At 46.9% G+C, this 23,233-nt stretch overlaps 1 protein-coding gene and 1 long non-coding RNA gene across 2 annotated transcripts in view; one reads left to right on the forward strand and one right to left on the reverse strand.

Annotated features, from left to right (window-relative positions):
• The first annotated feature begins 194 nt into the window (after nt 1-194).
• Nucleotides 195-4,038, forward strand: LOC307211161. Its single transcript, XR_013836313.1, has 3 exons — nt 195-1,196; nt 2,270-2,359; nt 3,333-4,038. It is a non-coding gene; the product is annotated as an uncharacterized lncRNA (long non-coding RNA).
• Nucleotides 4,039-6,881: 2,843 nt separating this feature from the next.
• The window catches only part of ACSF2 (acyl-CoA synthetase family member 2), a gene marked incomplete at its 5' end in the record, with an annotated part of 56,847 nt that continues 40,495 nt past the window's right edge, over nt 6,882-23,233 (reverse strand). The window contains 6 exon segments of the mRNA XM_079967394.1: nt 6,882-7,124; nt 7,872-7,940; nt 8,787-8,897; nt 9,789-9,930; nt 11,389-11,540; nt 12,679-12,786. Coding sequence (XP_079823520.1) covers nt 7,074-7,124; nt 7,872-7,940; nt 8,787-8,897; nt 9,789-9,930; nt 11,389-11,540; nt 12,679-12,786 — 633 coding nt within the window. The 3' untranslated portion in view covers nt 6,882-7,073.

Below are 23,233 nucleotides of genomic sequence, written 5' to 3' on the forward strand. Positions count from 1 at the left end.
GTGGTAAGTGCCCGGCCCCGCCGTGTGGTGCCTAGTGCCAGCCGCATTTTGTTACATTTGTTGACTGAACTAAAAAGTTTCGTGAGCCCAATTTTTAAAAATTATTTTTAAAAACTCATCTTTTTGTCATTTTGTCACCCCCCCTCCCCTCAGTGATGACACACACCCCCCGCATCCCTTTCCTCTCTCACTGGATGGGAGAAAAGGACAGGAAAAGGCCATGACTAGAAGAGAATGTTTGGACAGGTTAGGCAGAGTTGTGCATGTGCATGAGACTTCAGGGGAAACCAGGGTTAATAAGCGAAGGATGCCTGAAGGAACATTCAGCAGCATAAAAGAGGGAAAGCCTTTGTGTACAAGCCCATGACGACTGCCAATAGCTCCTTGCTCTGCACTCATCTCTGTTGGGAAATCACACAAACGTGGCATCCATGCAGGCAACAGTTTCTATGGAACTGAAACTAGATGCTAGTGCTGCTGTTAGAGCATTGGGGGATCTCCACTGAAACACTATTCCGCTATTCTCAGGGTTAACCATCCATCTTGCTCTCTAAGCTTGTGTAAATGTCTATACATAATGCAATGGTCAATACACTTCCAAGAAGCCTAGCTTGTTTTGGGGGGAGCAGCTGTGTTTGCATGTGTGGCGTGGAGGCATTTTGCAGGCAATATTTTTTAAAAAGAGGAAGAGATTTATGGCTAATAAGTTTTATTTCCTAATTAATGTATCCGTCAGAGCCTGCAGGGGTTCAGTGAATCCCAGAAACTCTGATAGGCCTGCTATCTTCCTACCACATCTGGGGGTGTGTGTGTCACACTAGCACAGTTAATGGAAAGGAAACCAGTTCCCTTATATGAGAATTTTCCATTCCTTCAGGATGTGGTCTCAATGTCACCCGATTCAAAAGACACATCAAAAAGAAAGTGCTTCTGCTGCAGAAATAGAAAGGAAGTTCTTAGGTGACAGGACCCAGGGGGTTCCCGAAACACAGAGTGATGACACGCATTGAAATCACTGTGGCCTGGCAATGAGGATTTCCCCCTTGTCTGGCAACCTTTATAAAGAGAGGGAGGGAGGAAGAGACAAACACAGGCAAACCAAGATGAAGGGAAACCTTGTGGAGTCCTTGTGCTTCATGCTATTTTTCATGATGTCTGTCCTGATACTGAACGTGCTGTCCATGAAGCTGTGGAAGGTTTGTATCTTTGCATTTGCTGAGGGGGTAGAGGTCATCGCGACAACAGGGGATTAAGGCTGTGCGGATGGTAGCTAATGCTAGAACTACTCAAAGTAGATCCATTGAAGCCTATTAATATACTGTACACGACCAACATAGGTTTATTTGTTTCATTGGGTCTACTCTCAAAGGAACTTCACTGGTTGCAATCTGATGCATGCAATTTTTGTTCTTTACAAACACCCTGGTATGGGCAAGTGGGAAAGCTGTACAAAGAAAGAGCTAATTGGAGGGAAAGGGGATTATTGAGAAATCATAGGAGAGTTTCACTCTGGCAATGTGGCCCAATAACAGGGTCAAAACATGTCTCGTATAGTAACTTTTTACTTGGCAAGGTAAGTGTGTAAGACAAGGTCTACTGCAGTGGTTTTCAACCAGTGTGCTGTGACACCCTGGGGTGCCTTGAATGATGGTCAGGGGTGCCGCAAGGCAACACTGGTCTCTGCCCCCCTTTCCTTCCCTCCCTCCTCTGATGCCCTCTCGCGCCACTGCCTCCCAAAGACTTACACGGCTGTTTGTTGCAGCAGCCCTGGCTACAAGCTCCCTAGGTGAATGGTGTCTCTGGGAGGCACCTCTCTTTGGGGTGGGGGCAGCTCAGAGACCAGCTGCCTGGAGGACTCCCAAGGAGAGGGGAGAAGAGGCTGAAGGAACACCCCACAAGGGAGGGTGGTTGAAAAGGGGTGAGGGGCTGCCAGCTCTGCAGGCAAAGTGTGACGTAACCATGCTTTTGAGGCTCTTACTTGCCTTTTATCTAAACTAAAAACACCTCAAACATTGCAACCTTTCCTCAAAGGTAAGTTGCTCCATCCGCCAACATTAATTAATAATTTTGGTTGTACTTTTCTGCATCCTTTTCCCACCTCTACTTTTTTAAAAAAGCAGTGTTATTAAAGAGTTAATAATGTGAGGTCTGACATAATTATCTCACAGCATCTCCAGCTGTTCCCATTGCCAAATTCCTCCCAAACTGATTAAGACTAGAGAAGCAGCATACCCTTATTTCATTCCAGTTTTTTTGGGATTTCTTCCAGGGTTTCACCCCAACTCCTAACTTCCTTTCCCATCAAAGAAGCTGGGCATTGTCCTGTGTTGCGGAATCCAGTAGTGGGGCCTATCACAATGTAAGTATATTTTGTGCATCTGTGGCACACGGCTGTTAAGCTTAAAATGGCAACTAAAGTCTTCTTGTGAGATAATTTCATATTGCATTTAAAGGACAATGAAACGTGTGCATATTTCATATGTGGGCTGGGAAAATCTATGGTGTATTTTTAATTTTTAAATACCGTAGTTAGCACATGTTTCTTGCGCGTTTGATGGGCCGTAACAGGGCTCTTAATCACTCCAGGTAAATAGGTACTGCTGCGACAGGAAGGTAAAAGGCATTTCCATGCGCTCTGGTTTCTGTCACGGTGTCCTGTTGCGCCAGAAGCGGTATAGTCATGCTGGCCACATGACCCGGAAAGCTGCCTGTGGACAAATGTTGGTTCCCTTGGCCTGAAAGCGAGATGAGCGCTGCAACCCAATAGTCGCCTTTGACTGGACTTAACCGTCCAGGGGTCCTTTACCTTCCCTTTACATTTTATCTATAGTGGAGACATAACAGAAAAGAAACAGCTGGCAATGTTGAGGTCCAGTGAGCGCCACTGGAAAGTGTAGTAGCACCCTTTGTGTGCTAAAGGTGATAGTTGTTGTCAAGAGGCAAAAGGCCCATCCATTTGACATCTGTGGGAGGGATCTTATTTCCCTTCTCATCCCCTAGTCTCAAACTAATTATGACATCAAACATTCACATAGAAGAAGAGAAGAGTTTGGATTTGATATCCCGCTTTATCACTACCCGAAGGAGTCTCAAAGCGGCTAACATTCTCCTTTCCCTTCCTCCCCCACAACAAACACTCTGTGAGGTGAGTGGGGCTGAGAGACTTCAGAGAAGTGTGACTGGCCCAAGGTCACCCAGCAGCTGCATGTGGAGGAGCGGGGAAGCGAACCCGGTTCACCAGATTCCGAATCTACCGCTCTTAACCACTACACCACACTGGCTCTCATAATGAAACTCTTTCTTGACCTGACCTGGATTCTGTTTTCTTTCAGCAACAAAGCAACATATGGAGGCCCCTTGTGTTCTGCTTCCATGGGCAGAAACCACGCTTCAGCTGGGAGAGCCAGAAAAGTTACGGAGGAGACACATCCTGACCACATTCCTCTTTTCCTGAGAAAACTCTGGCTGTTTCTTTAAGAGATGAAGAACAACTTCCATGTTTCATTTTGCTTCTGAAGTCGCTCTGTGACAAGGAGTCACATCTTCATTGCTAAGGACTGATCTCAAACTTCCCCTGGGGGTCTTCTTCTATTAGATAAAGGGAGAGAGGGAATTCCACTGCATACTTCACTTAATTTGTTTGGAAACCAGCTACATACTGCAATACCCACCAGTGCTATAATGCAGTACGTAAGACCATTCAGAAAGCATAGTGAAATCACGGTGTTACGTGCAGCCACAGAGTAAAAGAAGGAAAAGTTCAGGGTAGGTCATCGAAGGCGAGGAGGAAGAGTAGTAGCTTTATAACAAAACAGAACCAAGATCAAATTCTGCTGGCGTGGGGAGCTGCAGCCAGAAAAGAAAAGTGTTACGCACCAACTTCTGCGGTTCAGTATCATGGTTGGGAGGTGCCCTAATAAAGCTCCCGTAAAAGCAAACACATCCTAGATGCATTCCAACTTGTAGGATTTGAAGTTTTGAATTTCTATGGCATCAATACCTGTTTTGAATCGGAAATAAAGCAGATGAGAAATCTAATGTGTGGGAAGATTCAACTTCATGGCTTGCACTCAAAAGAACTGGAAAGAGGAACTACCTCCTCCAGTCCATAGCAGGGAGTTGGTTGCCGTGGAAGTGATGAAAGAGCTCAGCTCCCAAGTCCTTTTCTAATGCTCTCACGCCTCTTGATCCAGGTATTTCCTCCATGGGCAGAAGGCTTGGGTTGATTTATACCTCTAAAGCCACAGAAATCTGCTCTTGCTTTCCCTTTCGGTCACAACGGTGTTGTCTTGAATTAAATATGTGGCCATTATTATTATTACAGTGGTACCTCTGGTTACATGGGACGCAGATGGTGCTGTGGGTTAAAGCCTCAGCGCCTAGGGCTTGCCGATCGAAAGGTCGGTGGTTCGAATCCCTGCGGCGGGGTGCGCTCCCGCTGCTCGGTCCCAGCGCCTGCCAACCTAGCAGTTCGAAAGCACCTCCGGGTGCAAGTAGATAAATAGGGACCGCTTACCAGCGGGAAGGTAAATGGCGTTTCCGTGTGCGGCTCTGGCTCGCCAGAGCAGCGATGTCACGCTGGCCACGTGACCCGGAAGTGTCTCCGGACAGCGCTGGCCCCTGGCCTCTTAAGTGAGATGGGCGCACAACCCCAGAGTCTGTCAAGACTGGCCCGTACGGGCAGGGGTACCTTTACCTTTACCTTACCTCTGGTTACGTACTTAATTCGTTCTGGAGGTCCATTCTTAACCTGAAACAGTTCTTAACCCGAGGTACCACTTTAGCTAATGGGGCCTCCTGCTGCTGCCGCCATGCGATTTCTGTTCTCATGCTGAAGCAAAGTTCTTAACCTGAGGTACTATTTCTGGGTTAGCAGAGTCTGTAACCTGAAATGTACATAACCTGAAGTGTATGTAACCCGAGGTACCACTGTATTAGCAATGCTTTTTTAAAAGAGGGTACTCAAGAGTATAAGGGGATGCGGGTGGCGCTGTGGTCTAAACCACAGAGCCTAGTGCTTGCCGATCAGAAAGTCAGTGGTTCAAATCCCTGCGATGGGGTGAGCTCCCGTTGTTCAGTCCCAGCTCCTGCCCACCTAGCAGTTCAAAAGCACGTCAAAGTGCAAGTAGATAAATAGGTACCGCTCTGGCGGGAAGGTAAACGGCATTTCCGTGTGCTGCTCTGGTTCGCCAGAAGCGGCTTAGTCATGCTGGCCACATGACCCGGAAGCTGTACGCCGGCTCCCTCGGCCTATAGAGCGAGATGAGCGCCGCAACCCCAGAGTCGCCCGTGACTGGACCTAATAGTCAGGGGTACCTTTACCTTTACTCAAGAGTATGCAGTACCAGCACCTTTTTGTTAGAAAGTGTGGCACTTAATGTAACAATATCATGATGAGTACTGGACCTATTTTTCTTTTTTTTTTAAATCACTGAAGATTATTATGAATTAAACTTATCAGTCACCTTTTTAACAAAATGCAGCTCACAGCAGCTTACAGCAATAAACAAATTGTACCTGTGTAAGATGTGACATGGGAAATCAGGATCACTCATATTTAAAAAAGAAAAACGTAATTGCAATCATAGAGGCGTGTGTGTGTGTTAGCTGCTAATTTCCCTATAGGGGAAAGCATACAGTTACCACAGTGAGGGAAGAGCAATTTAAATTGGGAGGGGGGGGAGGCACAGAATGGTCCTCTCTCAGAACTACAGTCCCAATCTAGCTCTCAATAAAGATGCCCGACTGTTAGCTACTCTAAAATGAAAACACAAACAAACCTGAGAGAGCCTGATCACATCTGGCTAATCCCTGGGAGTCCAATAAACGGTGCTCCATTTCAGTTACCAAAAGGTAGACAAGTGATCAAGCAAATCTCACCCCTTACTCCTTGATACATGAGGTTCACCACCCTTCTCAGGCAAGTTGCTCCAGACACTTTTGGTGTGTGTGGATGACCTGACTAATGAGAAGACAAGAGGCTCAATCACCATAGCCTATTAGCCTATTATGGCAGAAAATGAAACAACAGGACGTCCAAAAGAGAATCACAATGCAAAAGTGCCAAAATTAACAGATTTGCTCCTACAAATCCAATATGAGCATGTTTCAGGTGACTATGCTCTTCTTCCCATGTAGCCTTTCTGACTGCTAGAAAGTACTTTCCCCTTCTTTTGGCTCGTAATTTGCAACACGATAGCTCTTAATGTTCCTAGGTAAAGGTAAAGGTACCCCTGCCCGTACGGGCCAGTCTTGACAGACTCTGGGGTTGTGCGCCCATCTCACTCAAGAGGCCGGGGGCCAGCGCTGTCCGGAGACACTTCCGGGTCACGTGGCCAGCGTGACAAAGCTGCATCTGGCGAGCCAGCGCAGCACACGGAAACGCTGTTTACCTTCCCACCAGTAAGTGGTCCCTATTTATCTACTTGCACCCGGGGGTGCTTTCGAACTGCTAGGTTGGCAGGCGCTGGGACCGAGCAGCGGGAGCGCACCCCGCCGCGGGGATTCGAACCGCTGACCTTTCGATTGGCAAGCCCTAGGCGCTGAGGCTTTTACCCACAGCGCCACCCGCGCCCCCTCTTAATGTTCCTACATGGGACTTAATTTTCAGCACCCTGGCATCCTTTGCACTCACCACTATTCCTCCAAAACTACAATTTCTAATAAAAGAACTGCACAGGATGCAGTAGAGGGAAAGGCAGGACTACCGGTATGTCTTTTCCATGATGTGCTCTGGTCACAAGGAGCAATGGGAATTCCCTTACAGTCCTCCTTACTAGGAGGAAATCGTATTTCTGGATACCATCCCCAGACATACAAACATGTTTTGTATTTTTAACAAAGTGAGGTGGAATTTCTTAATACAAAGAAGTAATCTCTGCTAAAGAAACAGATTTTTTATTTATTAGAAAAAACCCCCACGTTATTTTAAGTAGGCCTGACTAAAACATCTTAAGGCAGGCTGGTGATTGCTATCTTAAGGCAGGTTGCCAGCTCTCTTAACGGCTTAGAAAGCTGAAGTATAAAAGTTGGCAGAAGAAATGTTAATTTTGGGTTGCGTTGGGTTGTTGGGTTCAAAGCTGAAGATGCTTCTCCATTCGCTCCCTCAGTTTGTATTTCTGAATCTAAGATTGGAACAGGGAGGAAAGAAGGAAGGGATTGGTTACAGCATTGCAAACATACTGGTCGTCCCTCTGCAAATATTTTGGTCCATGCCTATGGCCATCTCTCATTTAGGCTACCATAAAGTGCTCTCTCTCTCTTTGTTGCCTCACTTTGGACCCCTCACCTCTACCCAGAACTCTGCTGCCAAAGTCATTCACTTGTCTCTCCTTGCTCTGATGATGCAATGCTACTCCTTAAGACCCTACCCTGACTTCCCATCTTCTCCTGGATTCATTCTTCTCCTTTCCTTCAAAACTCTCCAAGTCCTTTCCCCCTTTATCTTATCATCCTGATATGTCTCCCCTTATGATCTTCACTCCCTGGACTCCACCATTCTCCATCACCTAAAAGTCTCAACCTCCCTCAAAAAATCCCACCTTCTATTACCTGCTGCCCTTCATATGCTAGTCACTGCCTCCTAGATGCCACCACTCCTACGTCTTCAAATTCCTCTTCAAAACCCACTTGTGGCCCACCCATCTACTAGTTCCATACCCAGTAGTCTGTAACTAGGCCAAGCCCATGTAACTCAAGCAACTGTACACACTTCTTCCCTGTTTACACTATGTCCTCTTCCCCTCCTCTGTGATTCCACTGTAACTGGTTTAGTTTGCAAGTTCCTCGAGGCAGGGATCTTCCTGCACTCCGCAAAGCACCATGCAACCTATTGGGGCTAAGCAAGCAAAAGCCTTTGGACTGCCACTCACCTTGCCCGAGACGGTGAGCGGGAAATCCTTCACAAACACTATGTACCGAGGGATCTTGAAGTGAGCGATCTGCAAAAGAAAAGCCAATGGCTGTGGACTGACTCAATCTTTATACAGCGGGCTTGCTGTTCCCTGCTTGAGCAGGACTCAGAGCAAGTGCCTCTCCAACATGGAATACAAAACTGCATTTTATCTAAAGCCATATCCCCAACTGATATTAAGACAGTGGGAGCTTCCACATTAGGCATTTAGTGTGGAACTGCCATGCTTATTCAGTCACTTTTTATGAAGCATCCACCTGAGGCTGTCATCCTATCATACGGACCTTCCGTCTTTCCTCAGACTACAGAAAGCCCAGTTGTTTTTTTCAGAAGAACAGAAGAGCAGCCCAAATGTGACAAGCGTACAGTCGTTCCAAAGCATTCAAAAACCAAAGCACGGCTTCTGATTGGCAGCAGGAAGCTCCTGCAGCCAATCAGAAGCCGCAGAAGCTCCGTCAGACATTCAGCTTCCAAAAGAATGTTTGAAAACCAGAACAGTCACTTCTGGGCTTCAATCGTTCAGGAGCCAAAACATTCGAGAACCAAGGTACGACTGTAGATGCTTTTAGCACCACTTATAGTGGATGTGTGCTGAGGTTCAAATGGCCCTACCCACAGCAGCTGTGCCATGCCCCCATGGATGTATACAGAACATAGTGGAATGCACACCTCGAAAAGCACAATCCTCCTGATAGTGTTGGACATCGATTGCAATTCCACGTATAGCTTACAACGGAAGAGCAATGATTGGGCTGAGCTAGGAACCACCCATCTGGAAGCAGCCCTTGACAGAACCTCACCACTGGAGAGCTTGCTCTTTCTTTTTATTGGGTGGGAAAAAGCAGGACACAGCCACCCATCTCGAAGCTCCTACCTTCCCTTTGCAAAATGCCTTGACTTCTTCTACTGTGCACTCTTCTCCAGCTTTCACTCTGATGCTGGCACAGATCTCCTCTCCCATTCGCTCGTCTTTCACGCCAACTACCTGAGTGAAAGAGAAGGGGAAAGTTGATCATGGGGCCCACCCAACTTACTGGGGTTCTTGACCCTGCTGGGTCAGGCCAACAACCCATCTAGTTCAGCGTCCTGTTCTCAAACAGTGGCCAACCAGGTTCCTGTGGGAAACCCACAAGCGAACTCATTTCCCTAAATGGCGCTGGAGCCACATGGCATTTGTCGCACATTCAGCCTTAAGTATTTAGCCTGTGATGGCCTGGGATTCGGGCTCGGACTTGGAACCAGAGGAGACTCAGTCTGCACCGGATCCTTTGCCTCAGGCATTATCTAAACCAAGTCTGGGGCCTGATCCTGAAGAGTCCCAGTCTGCACAGGTTCCCCTGCAACAAACAGAGCCAAGCCAGGGGCCTGAGCCTTCCCTGGCTCCAGATGCGGTGATTACCTCGTTGACTTCAGCTGAGCCATCACTTACAGCTGCTCCACTACCGGTTTGGTCAGGGGAGGCTGAGGCGGCCCCTGGGTCTAGTAACCCACCAACATCTCCTGAGCTGCAGAGACTAAAGTCTGAGAGAAGGAGAGACCTGAGTACTCGCAGGAGGAGTGCTCGCCTTCAGGCAAAACAGGGAGGTGAGTCGCCGGGGGATCAGGACCGGCTACTACCCCAACAATGATAAAAGGCTGTCGGACCCCGCCCCAGGTTACGGGAGCAACTTTGCTGTATGCTAGATCCTGCCCCTGTCCTTGCCTGGTTCCCTGCCTCATGTCCTGCCTTGGCCCTGTTGGACCGACTCCCAGTGGAACCTTTGGATTCTGGACTGGTCCTGGACCGTGGTTTATGAGTTATCCTTGGGTCCAGCACATAGCCAAACCAGAGGATTGGAGGGCCTGTTCCCATGTCCCACCTCACCATTTTTCTCACCTGCACCTCTTGAATCTTGGGATGGGTATGTAGGAATTGCTCGAGCTCTGCTGGGTATATGTTCTCTCCTCCTCGGATGATCATGTCTTTGCAGCGGCCTACTATCTTGCAGTAGCCGTACTCATCAAGAATAGCCATGTCCCTGGAAGGATACCACAGTCATTCTACCCTGACCTTACCATGTTGCTAGATGCTCCACTGGAGAACAGAAGAAGAGCCTGCTGGAGCAGGCCAGGGACACACCTAGTGCAACACCAGGCTCTTGTGTCCTATGTAATTTTACACGCTTTAATCATATCTCCTCTTGCTCGCTTTTTCTCTGAACTAAAAGGCCCTAAATGCTCTAACCTTTCCTCATAGGGGAGTTGTTCCATCCCTTTGATCATTTTTTGTTTTGTTTTGATTCCCTCTTCTGAACCTTTTCCAAGTCTAAAATATCATTTTCGAGGAGACCAGAACTGTACACAACTGTTCCAAAAGCTGTTGTTGCACCATACATATGATACAGGCATCCCCAGACTCGGCCCTCCAGGTGTTTTGGGACTACAGTTCCCATCATCCCTGACCACTGGTCCTGTTAGCTAGGGATGATGGGAGTTGTAGTCCCAAAAAACATCTGAAGGGCCGAGTTTGGGGATGCCTGATATGATAAATGCTTAGGTGCCCAAGACCAGATTCAATTAAACAGTTGGGCAAGCAGGAACCAGCACAAAATCCCACTAGTACAATGGGACTTTCTGCCCATCTCCTCCCCACACAACTCCTCCAAAATGGTTTTGGCAGGTCAGGAGTACCCCCAGAACAGGGTACTGGGAGAAGAGAAGGGAGATTGTTCCATGTGACAAACACAAATGGTTGCGCTGATGGAACAGTCAGCTTAGAGCAATGTTGAGTTTCAGCCCAAATGTTCCCTTTTCAGCTTGTTTTTTTAGCAGCTAGTCCTCTGTACTTGCATAAGCAAGAGATCACAAGCAGTATTCTGTGAATTCTGAATAACCAGATTCTGCAATGTGGCAAGACATGACGTAGTGAGATATCATATGCCAGGGAACAAAGGCTCCCTTCATGCACACCCGGAAATTTGAGGCAGCTCCCTCTCCATGGAGCTATCTATCCCACGTGGGAGCAGCAGCAGATTAATGGATAATGCAGCTATGTGTCATTGATTGTATGGGTTTTTCCCAACAGATCACCATCCCACCATTGAGGAGGGCGGTGATCTGGTGGGAAAGAGTCACAAGGGGATGGCACCATGGGAGAGTGGCTCCCCTACAACTCCATGCCTGTGTATGAAACAAGTTTGCTATTGAGTGTTGAGTAAGACTTAAGCCTAGGGGTGGACATGTTGCTTGTCTGCCATTCCCCATCAGGTGAAGCTGCCCAACCCCATTATCTCAAATTCAGCCCTGTACAAATTTTATGCAATAGGTCATTTTTGTCCTCATTTGCCCAGTTAGGGTGACTGACATGACGAGATACTGACTTGCTAAAAGGCAGCTTATGGCCCTGAATAGATTCTCCATCCAGCCTTCCACCTACTCGATCCTATTGGCTTCCCAAGGATTATCCTAATGAACAAATGGCTTCTTCCCCAACGTACCCGGTCTTGTACCATTTCTCATCATCCATCACTTCATTGGTTTTGTTGGGGTCTGCCCAGTACCCTAGCATGACGCAGTAACCTCGGACCTGAAGTTCTCCTGGGCTGTTAAGTGGGATAATTTCCCCTGTCTCAGGATCCTCAATTTTTGCCTGTTAATACAGAGGAAACAGAAACATTAATGGTGGCATGGAGTGGAATAATAAAAGAGATCAGTTGAACAGAAGCATGTTCAGGTTAGAGACTGTGAGGGTGTGACAACAGAAGATACAGCAAAAGTGTTGTGATTAACAGAGTCTTTCAGCAGAACATCAGAGTCTTCCTTCTTTCCAGTACAGTGGTACCTCAGGTTAAGTACTTAATTCGTTCCGGAGGTCCGTACTCAACCTTAAACTGTTCTTAACCTGAAGCACCACTTTAGCTAATGGGGCCTCCTTCTGCCACTGCGCCGCCGGAGCACGATTTCTGTTCTCATCCTGAAGCAAAGTTCTTAACCTGAAGCATTATTTCTGGGTTAGCGGAGTCTGTAACCTGAAGCGTATGTAACCTGAAGCATATGTAACCCAAGGTACCACCGCAGTCATTCTTTTCCAGAGTTCCCAGTTAAGACAACTCCTTTCCCACTTGGTTCAGCTTAGAGTGCTTGTTGCCTCATGAGACAAGACAAGCATAAACACACTAGCTACATAAACTTTAAGAGGTGCTGGTCCATCATGAACTAATCTACCATAATACAGTTCCTCTGGTCTTAGAAGTAAGCCTTGTAAACATACGAATACACAGAGAGATCCACTAGCACTTTACCTTGCTAGATCTTCATGCTATACTGAACATGTAACCATCAGCTTCTCCACTATGACCTTGCACTGAGGAAAACCTCTCCTCAGTGAATATCTCACACTCCTGCCAATGCTGCTGAATGCAGCCTTGGCTTTGTACTTGTCTCTGCACTTACACACATTCCTTAAAGAAAGGGAGGATGGGTCATGCTCCAGTGGTGTCCAAACTTTTTTCAAAGAGGGCCAGATTTGATGAAGTGAAGGGCCGCGAGGGCCGACCAAAGGGCCGACCAAAGTTGTGAACCTTTTTTTAGGATTGAAGTTGCTGAGCTTTTCTTAGGATTTTACCCCAAAGTTGTTGAGGGTTTTTTTTAGGATTTTACCCCAGGAAATAAACAGAATTCTGAACAGAATTCAGGTATGGGGGATGGACGGCTCAAGACACGGGCCAAGCACTTAGTGCAATTTCACCTATTTTCCCCAGTTTACACCAACAAAGGGAATCAGTCACCTCTGTATGTGGGAAAATACATCCCACAGTCTCTGTTTTCTGGGCAATGTTGTCTTGAGGGAACCCCATGAAGGTGACAGGACTATTCTCTGTGGTTCCATATGCAACCTGCAAAACACAAAGGAAACAAAGCAGCTGAGAGAGAAACTAAACCAATGCAGAAGAAGTGCTAAACTGTTATGGGCAAAAGCTCCCATCTGCAGCAGACAACACCATATCAGGGAAGTTGTGAAGCGACCGTCTTTCAGGGAACTGCAATTTATTTTGCCCCACTATAGTCTACGCTATTCAAGCAAAACAAATCATCAATGTAAGTTTGCATGCACCAGCTTAATCTGCACCCACCTCTCGGTATATTTGGATCGTTGCACAATTTGTTTCCCAGCAAGGAGCGGAAAGGAGGTATCTCATGGGAAGGAAGGATCAAGTACAGGCAACTCCCAGTTTGCATGGGGGTTGTGTTGTGGGCATTTGTGCACCAACGGAGCATGCATAAGCCCACTTTGCCCCATTATGCCTCATTCCATCCTCTTCCGGGTCCAAAACAAACCATCCGTCAGCCGTTGCACATCAGTTGAAAGGGCGCAAAATGGTTGCCACCTGTAACGTTAAGAGGACTCCTGCCCTCATGTCCTGATTGTGGGTCTCCACATTCATAAAAAACCTAAAGCCATAAACTATGGATTAGTAAGGTATCCCATACTTGTACCTGAGTGTTCCCACTTCATTCCTTCATAGATGGCTGCAACCACGGAGAAGCTGCTGCGTCAGAGTAAATACTGAACCAGATGGACCACTGGTCATGTGTCATGCGAGAGCATACAGAAACCTGACTAGCCATGATTAAAAAAACAGGACGCTAGCCTCGATAGGTCTTTGTTCTCATCCAGATACAGGGCACAGAAGGGCGACTGATAGGAAAGTCTGCTAAAAGCGAATGGGACCGAACAACTGCTTGAGGCAATGTCACATAACCTCCCTGCAAGCATATCCAACTCTATGATTCTATGATTCTATGATATCGGAATGAGTGCTGAATAAATGGCCAACATCCTAATACCTCTTGGCTAACTTTGTGAAAACAAATCAGGATGAACGCTCAGTAAACAGGTCACCAAGAAGCAGTATTTCTGGAGAGACATTTTAAGGATGAATTCACAAGTACTCTAAGACTTCCTTTGACCATGCCTGATCTTGCAAAGCCCCTATTTCAGATTCACTTGACGTGTTTTTAAAAAGTTGTACAGTCCTAAGCTATAGGTGCAGCATTCTTCTGGTGCCTAAAATTAAGCTCATGTATCATTTGTGCGCTAGGGTAACATTTGGAGAAATCCTTGGAACCCCTTTAGTTCAAAAGAGGTCATAGAGAAGATAATCACATAGTCGGCTGAAAATAATTTCAAACCGCAACTATTTGGCAAATGGATCATCTCATTTAGTGGATTTACCAAGAATCGTTCTGAATATTGCAGGCATGCAATTTATTTTTGGTGACAAGTGCCTCTTTCTTAGGGAATGCAGAGCCCTGGGCTAAACTGGGAATAAGAAACATATTAGCAGAACTATTTGAATCTAAACACTGCTATAAAACCTCGGCTGCTAATGTTGTTTAAACACTAGCCAGTGTAAGCCAGTCTTCAAAATAGAATGAAATAAACATTTCTGGAGACTCAGAAAGGGGCAATTTGGAGGAACCTTGATTTACTGGGCAGGGCTATTCATCGGGGTGCCTGGGTTTTATTATTGGCTCTCTCACTCTGTGTTTGCGCTGGCAGAAAACTCCTCCAGGGATATCTAAGGGGTAATTTACTATTGATGATACTGGAAGTGTAGCCTGTTTTTACACTATCCCCAGTGAAGGGCTATTCTACCAGTCTTAATGTGATAGACACCTTGAATTCAGAGGAAGCAAAGATACTCCCCAAGCTACTCCTTGGTGCGAGAAGGAGACACATTACTCACAGGCTTGGGATACTGTTGGTCACAGGTAGCGAGCTGCATGGTTACAGTGCGGTCAAGATGTCCTATGAGTTAGCAAGAAGAAGCAAATGGCCAAAGGGTAAAGCAAAGATTAAAATCTGCTTCTGAATTTCAAGTTTGCTGCCAAGTCTACTAATGTCCAGGTTCAGGGAATCCTATCCCTCCCCTGGTGGCATCCAAAGAAGCAGATAAACACAAAGAGTTCTTACCACGTAATTTATCCAGTATTCACAGAGAGAGACAAAGGAAGGTAGTCCTTATTCAACAATGGCATTGCTCCAAGTAAAGCCCCACCCCCTCCGTCTCTCTTATCCTACGTCATTCCTATGCCGGCTGATCTGGGATTTCTGTCTCTGAGCTTTCTGTACTACTACTCTTAATGCATGCCTAGTCTTGGGAGAGGGGGGCTCAGGAATGCTCTCCAAAGACATTGAGTCTGTCAGCTGTCTCGCCCCCAGTGTTTCTTCTTCCTGCTGTTCCTCTTCCAATACAGTCATACCTTGGATTACAGCCGCTTCAGGTTGCGTCTTTTCGGGTTGCAGACCGCCGAAACCCGGAAGTACCGGAACGGGTTACTTCCTGGTTTCGGCAGTCACGCATGTGCAGAAGTGCTAAATCGCGCTTTGCACATGCGCAGAAGCGCCGAATCGCAACCTGCACATGCGCAGACATGCAGACGCAGGTTGCAAACGCTGCGGGTTGCGAACGTGCAACCTGCATGGATCACGTTCGCAACCCGAGCATCCACTGTATTTCCCAGCTTTTCCCTTATGCAGTCTCTGCAAACCACCGTTCTAAATCTATACTGTTCTCGGGAAGGTTCAGGAGAAGGGGGGAGGGGAGGCCTCCACCATTCCTCCTCAGTCCAGCCCCTGACAGCCAAGCATGAGAAAGAGTGTGCTGTGAAATATCCAAAGACACACACACACACACACACACACACACACACACTCTTAAACGTGTTACATGCGGAAGGTATTTCAAGCTAATAGCAGAGGACAGGGGTACAGGGAAAGATTTAACTGTGAGCAACTGCAACACATACACAAATGCACAGCGGCACTCCTGAGCTGCCACTGCCTCTGGACTTTGATCACTGAAATAGGCAAAGTGCAGGCACCACCTTGCTCTAACAGCAGGCACAGATGTAAAGCAATGGTATTTTTCAGGGGGAACAGGCTGCCAGGTGTGTCTCCCCAATTGTGCCATGTGGGACTGAGTGCCTCTCTCCTTACAGAACAGCAATGAAAAAGGACCCATCCCTGCTAGCCATTTTTTAGTAGAAGAGGTATTGTGTGGTTGCAAATCAAAATTGGAAAAGTAGTAGCCAGAATGACAACTTCCGTTGCAGAGAAAAGTATCTGGAAGCTCAGAAGTGCTTAAAATGCTACAAAAACCCTGTTTGACCGGAGACCTGAGTTGAGCAGAAAGAAGTGAGTGTGGCCCAAAGATGATGACAGTTCTCCATCATGATGGCTCCCTTCGTCACTCAACCAACTATCACAGATAGTACATGAATGTGTTGCCACGATTTCCTAACATTTGTACTGCAAAGTGTTGCCCTCCTCCTGCTGGCTGTAGAGGAGATGTCAACCTTTATTACCAGGCTTGCATTATGCCAGCCTGACACAAACAACATTTCTATTAAGAGCCACGTTTCAAGTCCTTTCAAAATACCAGGGCGAAAATAAAGTGATATTGGCTTAAGAGAAAAGGGTAGACCTGGCTAGGAAACAAGAGTAATTTTTGAACTTCAAAGACAATGTGGCAGACGGGGGAATAAAATAATAAACCAACGGAAGTACTTGGAGTGAAAGAGCCGTCTACCGGTCCTGTCCCCTCTTGCCCTGTGAGATGGATTTAATTATCCCTCTAATAACACTGGGTATTCTGTCTAGACTTGAAATCAACACCAATGTTCTTTCCGGATCCTCCCTTGGCATAATGCTCCCCGTTTCCCCCAACATTTTTTGTCCTTGTCTACTTGGAAGAAACTGGCACATAGCTCTGTCCCGTTCGGGGTCTGGGTACGTGCAAAGCCCCAGGACAAAGTCCTATATGTCTTCAATCCTATATTTGGAAGGGCTAATTTGGATTACTGTGGATAATGGTATGCAGACCCTGCAGAGAGAAGGTTGGCAGGGCTCAAACCTACACTGTCTGACCTAGAAGCCCTTCCTCCTAATATCAGAGGGAAAACCATCTGCGCATGCTCAGGGGCATTTTCTATTTATATTGTTCTTTCTTCGTATGTCCTACAGCTGAGCCCAAGCAGTGAAAACAGGTTCTGGAGCTAAACCTGGTGGGTCATTAAGTCCCAGAAATAAATAATGTCAGTTGTACAGTGGTACCTCGGGTTAAGAACTTAATTCATTCTGGAGGTCCGTTCTTAACCTGAAACCATTCTTAACCTGAGGTACCACTTTAGCTAATGGGGCCTCCCGCTGCCGCCGCGCTGCTACCGCACGATTTCTGTTGTCATCCTTAAGCAAAGTTCTTAACCCGCGGAACTATTTCTGGATTAGCAGAGTCTGTAACCTGAAGCGTCTGTAACCTGAAGCGTCTGTAACCCGAGGTACCACTGTAATGTAAAGTAGCAACAAGGTTTGCTTACTTTGCATCCTGGCCTATTTCCCTGAATGCACCCAAGAAATTCTGTCTATGTTTCCTTTTATGCAGTTGTAGAAACCACTGGAGGAACGAACGACTGTGCAGTTAAGAACATTCAGTGCAGCCCTGCAGGATGAGACCAGAAGCCCATATTGTCCAGCACTGCATTTCCCACATGAGATGCCCCAAGCAGGTCATGAGGACCATAGCTCTGAATCTTGTGTACATCCCCCAGGACCAGGTATCTGGTGGTAGACTGTCTCTGAATCAGGAGGCTCCATGGAAGAGCCTTCTCCATGCTCTCCACCTTTCTTGGGGGGCAAGGCCCACTCTGTGCGTTGGCTCTGGGATGCTCTCACAAGATCTCATGGGGCCATCAAAGTTCCCACAAAATCTCTCAGGAGCACCCCTAGGCTCCGAGAGCCGGCACATTGAGTGGGCCTTGTCCCCCAAACAAGCCAGGGAGCTGAAAGCTCATTTCACACCAGATTATCCAGCATGAGAAATGCTTTTAAACTCTCCACCTTGCTTGCTGGGCAACCCCCGCTCAGCGTGTGGGTTCTAGGGATTTTCTCTCTCTCCCTATTTCAATTGGGGTTTAGGCTCAGTTTAGCACAGAAACTGCTTTGGTCACCTTGCCTGATGATCTCAGTCAGGAGAGAGACAGGGGGAATGTGTCCTTGTTAATTCTTGACCTCTCAGCGGCTTTGGTACCATTGACCTTGGTATCCTTCTGGAGTGACTGTCTGATTTAGGGGTTGGTGGCACCGCTTTGCAGTGGTTTTAATCCTATCTGCGTGGTTGTTTCCATAGGGTGTTGCTTGGGGAATGTTCTTCAGCCCCGTGGAGCCTTCAATGTGGGATTCCTCATGGTTCACTTTTATCCCCCATGCTGTTTAACAACTACATGAAACTGCTGAGTGGGGTAATCTAGAGTTTTGGAGTACATTGTCAGCAATATGCTGATGACACACAGCTCTACGTCTCATTTACATCTGCATACCTTGGCCGAATTAAGGCCATTAGAGGCCCAAAGCACTTAAATTTTTTTGGTGCCTCCTTATAGATCTAATTCAAAAGATAAACATCAATAAAGCATAAAACAAAATGTTGTTTTTTGAAATGAATCAAAACCTACAGTAAGATGGAAAATATTTGTTTTTGTATACTTCCACTTTATTTACATTTGAAAAAAAATCTTCTACGTTTTCTAATTGCAAAGTCTTTGATCAGAACTAAACTTACATAACACATCTGCTTCTATACTTAGTAGAGATAAGGCCTCCGGTCTACCTTGCTGCATAGTTGCTCTGTTGGGATTTTTTATATACTTCAACTGAGAAAATGAACGCTCAAGCTGAGCAATATTTGACTATTAATGTTGAAAATCTGGCAATGGAAAATTTCTGTGGTGCTTCCTTTCCCCTGATGCCCTAATGTAATGGTTCTAGGGGTTGCTTGTGCGTAAGTCGTCGCCACACCTGGCTGAGTTACCTGGGTGAACCCTATTCTGTCCAGACAGCCACTCACCCGTGGCTGTCTCAGTCGCTGGCAGAATCCGTCAGTGGGCGTTTCTTGAACTTCTTCCAGCAAAGAAGCTCTTTGACGCCTAGTCTCCGCCTACTCTCCCTGCGCGGAAGCCTTCTGCGCAGGGAGAGTGTGGGCAGCAGAGGACCTGTGCTCTCCCTGCTGGTCTCCGGCAAGGAGTCATGGGGCCACCTCGCCGATTCCCCCATCTGCCCCCCTTCTCCACTGGTGCTACGCTGATTTCCTTCCCCAAAAGATGGGCTGCTTCTCTCCCTCCTGGGATGCTCTCCGTAATCCCTCTGGAGCCCTCCCTCTCCCTCTGGCTCCGATGGCAGTTCCCTGACACCTAAGCACGTGCTTATTTTTCTTAATGGCTAATCCAGCCCTGCTACATACAGAGTTTTGCCTGAAAAGAACCTGCATCATCAAAAGGGTTTCTTTTTTCAGCAAATGGCCCTGTCTTCATACACATCATGTGAAAGATATCAACCCACTGGACCTGGCCAGACCACTGAAGATCTCGGGCTGTTTTTCTACCATGCTGAAAACCAACCTCCTGTTATTCTTCTGTATTGGTGGCTTGGAGCTAAATCTACTTTCCAGAATGATTAGCATTCTTGTGGTTCGTAAGTATTTCTCCAGCTCCTACGTGAGCTTCAGAAGTGCCGCTTGGCAGCCGTTGCAGAAAAGTATGTGACATTAACTTGCTGTTTTATCCATGCCTTCATAGATGCCCTCGCTAAGCAACTAATCCATTTGTCTGAGACTGGGAGGGTTATCCCAGAGTTCAGAAAAACAGTAAGGGCAAGTGCACGGAAAAGACAGGTAGACCAGTTCTCTCTCTCCTCACCCGCTTTTTCTATGGCACTCATTTATCCTAGCAGCAGGCATTTGTCTTGAAATCATTTCTTCTGTTATCATCATTAGAACTTATGGGTGAAACAATGTGTTGTGGGAGGAGGAATTATTAGTTTGTTTTTGTTTTTGTTTTTATTTTTATTACGTAGGACTTGCCGATCAGAAGGTCAGTGGTTCGAATTCCCGTGACGGGGTGAGTGCCTGTTGCTCGGTCCCTGCTCCTGCCAACCTAGCAGTTCAAAAGCACCTCAAAGTACAAGTAGATAAATAGGTATCACTCTGGCGGGAAGGTAAACAGCATTTCTGTGTGCTGCTCTGGTTCGCCAGAAGCGGCTTAGTCATGCTGGCCACATGACCCAGAAGCGAGATGAGCGCCGCAACCCCAGAGTCGGCCACGACTGGACCTAATGGTCAGGGGTCCCTTTACCTTTACCTTTATTTTGTGTTTCTTATGGTGCCATTTTGTGTTGCAAACTGCCCTGAGATCTACGGATGAAGGGCGGCATGCAGATTTAATAAATAATAACCTAGTGGCTTCAGTCATGAATTTTGATTTGCACCATGTGCTGAATTCAGACTTTTGCTATTTGCAAACCATGTTGCAATGTATCACTGGGGGCGGGTGTCACACATGTGTTAATTTTAATGAAACGTAAGGGTGTGCTTTAAAAAAAAAGTGAGGGGGAAAGTGGACCATCTACATAAAAAACTAGGAGGACCAAAACAGTCCTGAGCTATGATGCCACTAAGGTCTATATTTATACTGATTTGAAAATGGTGCATTTATTTGCTTACCCCACAAGAGCCTCTGCGGAGAGGCAGCAGGGAGTCTGACCTTCGTAAATTATTGGCCACTTGATTCACGCACTTCTATGGCAGGGAATGTTTGCAGAACTGTTAATCAATTAAGAAGGAGGGGATTGCGGGATAATCCTGCCTCTTCTGAGACCATCCGGCTGGTCCAGGCCCCATGGGAGCCTCCAAGCAAGAGGACTGAATAGAGGTCCAGTGAAAGCGATGTGTTTGTTGCCCTGGTGCAGAAGGAGAATTGACACAGGAGCCATTGTCACTTCCTGACCGCATGCCACCCAGGAGACACTGGCATGAACTAGGTAAACTGTGAGCCTTGTGAGAAGAATCACTGCCTGCTTTTTGCCCAGCTCTTACTCATCCCTGGTAAAGAACTGTGAAAGTTAGTAGGCAAACACTAAATCCCGCTGGAGTGAGTGCCACTAAGAAGTTCAGGCTTCAGACAACAGAGAGTCCAGAGGTGATTCCATTTAAGGCCATCCCATAATGGGCTCTTACTGATTTTCCCCTTCTACCAAAGCTCCTGCAGAAGCTTACCCACATCAAAGCAGCAGGAGAGCCCAAAAAACTTCCAGGAGAAAAGAGTTTCCATTTTGCTAAATTTTAAAGTCAGTAGGGTTGCAAGGGGACTGAAAAAGCATCTCCTGGTAAATACTGCCATTACAGCCTTTGTGCCTTGCTTGATATGTTCTGAATAGAAAACATGTGGGTCTTGTTTAATCTCTGCAGTGCCACAAGGTGAGCCATGCAGAGTGCAATCATATGCCTATGTTAATAGGGTTGCCATATGTCCGGAATTTCTCAGACATATCCGGAATACTGCAGTCGGAAGCAGAGGCTGGGTGCAAATCGCAAAAATGTCCAGGAAAATCTGGACACATGGCAATCCATGCTGGCAGTGTCGTTTTTGCAGAGGGTGCCTTCCAGAATTTGTTGGCTACAACTGTAGACTAGGCAATATATCATTTAGGGCTGGGTGATATATCATCTAAAACCGGTTTGAAGTCCATATTGCGCTATCGGTTTCATCATTTTTGACCTGGCAATATATTGCGAATCATGATGTGTGTGTGTGTGTGTGTGTTAAGCAAAAATCACAATGTGCGAAAACTGTGAAGCCAGACAATGCCCCGACAAAGCTCCACCTTTATTTCAGACATTGTGATATATCAGTATATTGTGATGTCTAGCTGGTGATATATAATGATGTTGAAAACCAGGTATCGCCCAGTCTTACTGTTCACCTCTACATAGTTCCATCCTTATTTTAGAAACTGTGATATAGCAATACATTGCGATGCTGAAAACCATATATCGCCCAGCCCTATGGTAGACTACACTGAAGGGAACAATGGGAGGCCAGAAGCGCACTAGAAAGAGGAATGAAGTTCAGAGCATGTCCAGAATGCAAAGGTAGTGGAAGCAAACAGAGCTGGACATTTGCAGTGGGAGGGGTGGAAGAACAGGACACACCGGGAAGCCAGAGCTCCAGGCAGGTAAAAGAACGAAGCTGAGAACTCAGGTGAGTGCTGGGCTATGCATTATAGACAGCACAGGACACTGGGCATCACAGGAGTGAGTTCACCACCTTCCCAGTTCTTCACTTCTGAGAGAACTTCATGGGAAGTTGTCAAAAAATAATGTTGCACAGTTCATTTGGCAGTAGTAAAAGTTGCCTGGAATTATGACCCAAAATCAACGCACACACCCCAAGGTGCAAAAAAAGCTCTCCAACTTCAGTTACAAAGTCCCTTTGAAATGTACCTCTGCAAAACAAGAGATCTGGCCAGTGTGCATAACAGCCCTGCGCCGCATGCGCCGCAATACCTCCTTTCAACAATGGAAAAAGCCAGGCATCCTTGTGAATAATCCCCCCTCTGTGTCCTAAGCCAGTCCTTGGATTTCCTCCCTTTCTTGAGACTGTCTCGCCTCCGTAAACACCCCAGCCAGCATGGCTTTTGTAGCCAGCTCCAGCGGTGGAAGCCTCAACAAGCTCACAGTTGTATATGCTCAGGTCTTAGTTGTTTGCTACAGCCAACGGCATCTGGCGAGAAACCAGCTCAAAATGTTCCATTTCCAGCCTCTGCCCTCAACTCCTCTGTGGTCGTAGTCTCTCTCTCCCTCTACTCCCACCCCCCGTCCTGTCCCCACTTGGCAGAGGACCAAGGCCTGGGGTTCTTGGGTACTTCTTCACATCGTGCTGTGTCTCTGTGCTGGCCTTTCAAGTGCACAGATACTATGTGCTCTATTCTCTGCCTCCACTTTTGCTAAACATGTGCAGGGAAGGGAACTCCACATCTCTCCACTCTCCACTCCCCTCTCACTAGCCTAATGTGCCAGGATCTCTACTGCAGGTGGTTTATGAGTAGATGGGATGGCACTCCCAGGTTTGTAGCTTAGAAGTACTACTGAACCCAACCTTACTCCTAGATGACCAAGCTGTGGCTAGGGATGCCTTTTACCAGCTCTGTCTTAAACACCAGCCACACCTTTTCTTCGGGAAGTCAGATCTAGCCATTATTTATGCCTCAATCAGCTCCAGGTTAGCCTACCGTTGTTGTTTAGTCTTGTCTGACTCTTCATGACCCCATGGACCAGAGCACACCAGGCACTCCTGTCTTCTACTGTCTCCCGCATTTTGGTCAAACTCATGCTGGTAGCTTCAAGAACATTGTCCAGCCATCTCGTCCTCTGTCGTCCCCTTCTCCTTGTGCTCTTCATCTTTCCCAACATCAGGGTCCTTTCCAGGGAGTCTTCTCTTCTCATGAGG

The sequence above is a fragment of the Podarcis cretensis genome, assembly GCF_951804945.1.
Source record: "Podarcis cretensis genome assembly, chromosome: 2".
Lineage (NCBI taxonomy): Eukaryota > Metazoa > Chordata > Lepidosauria > Squamata > Lacertidae > Podarcis > Podarcis cretensis.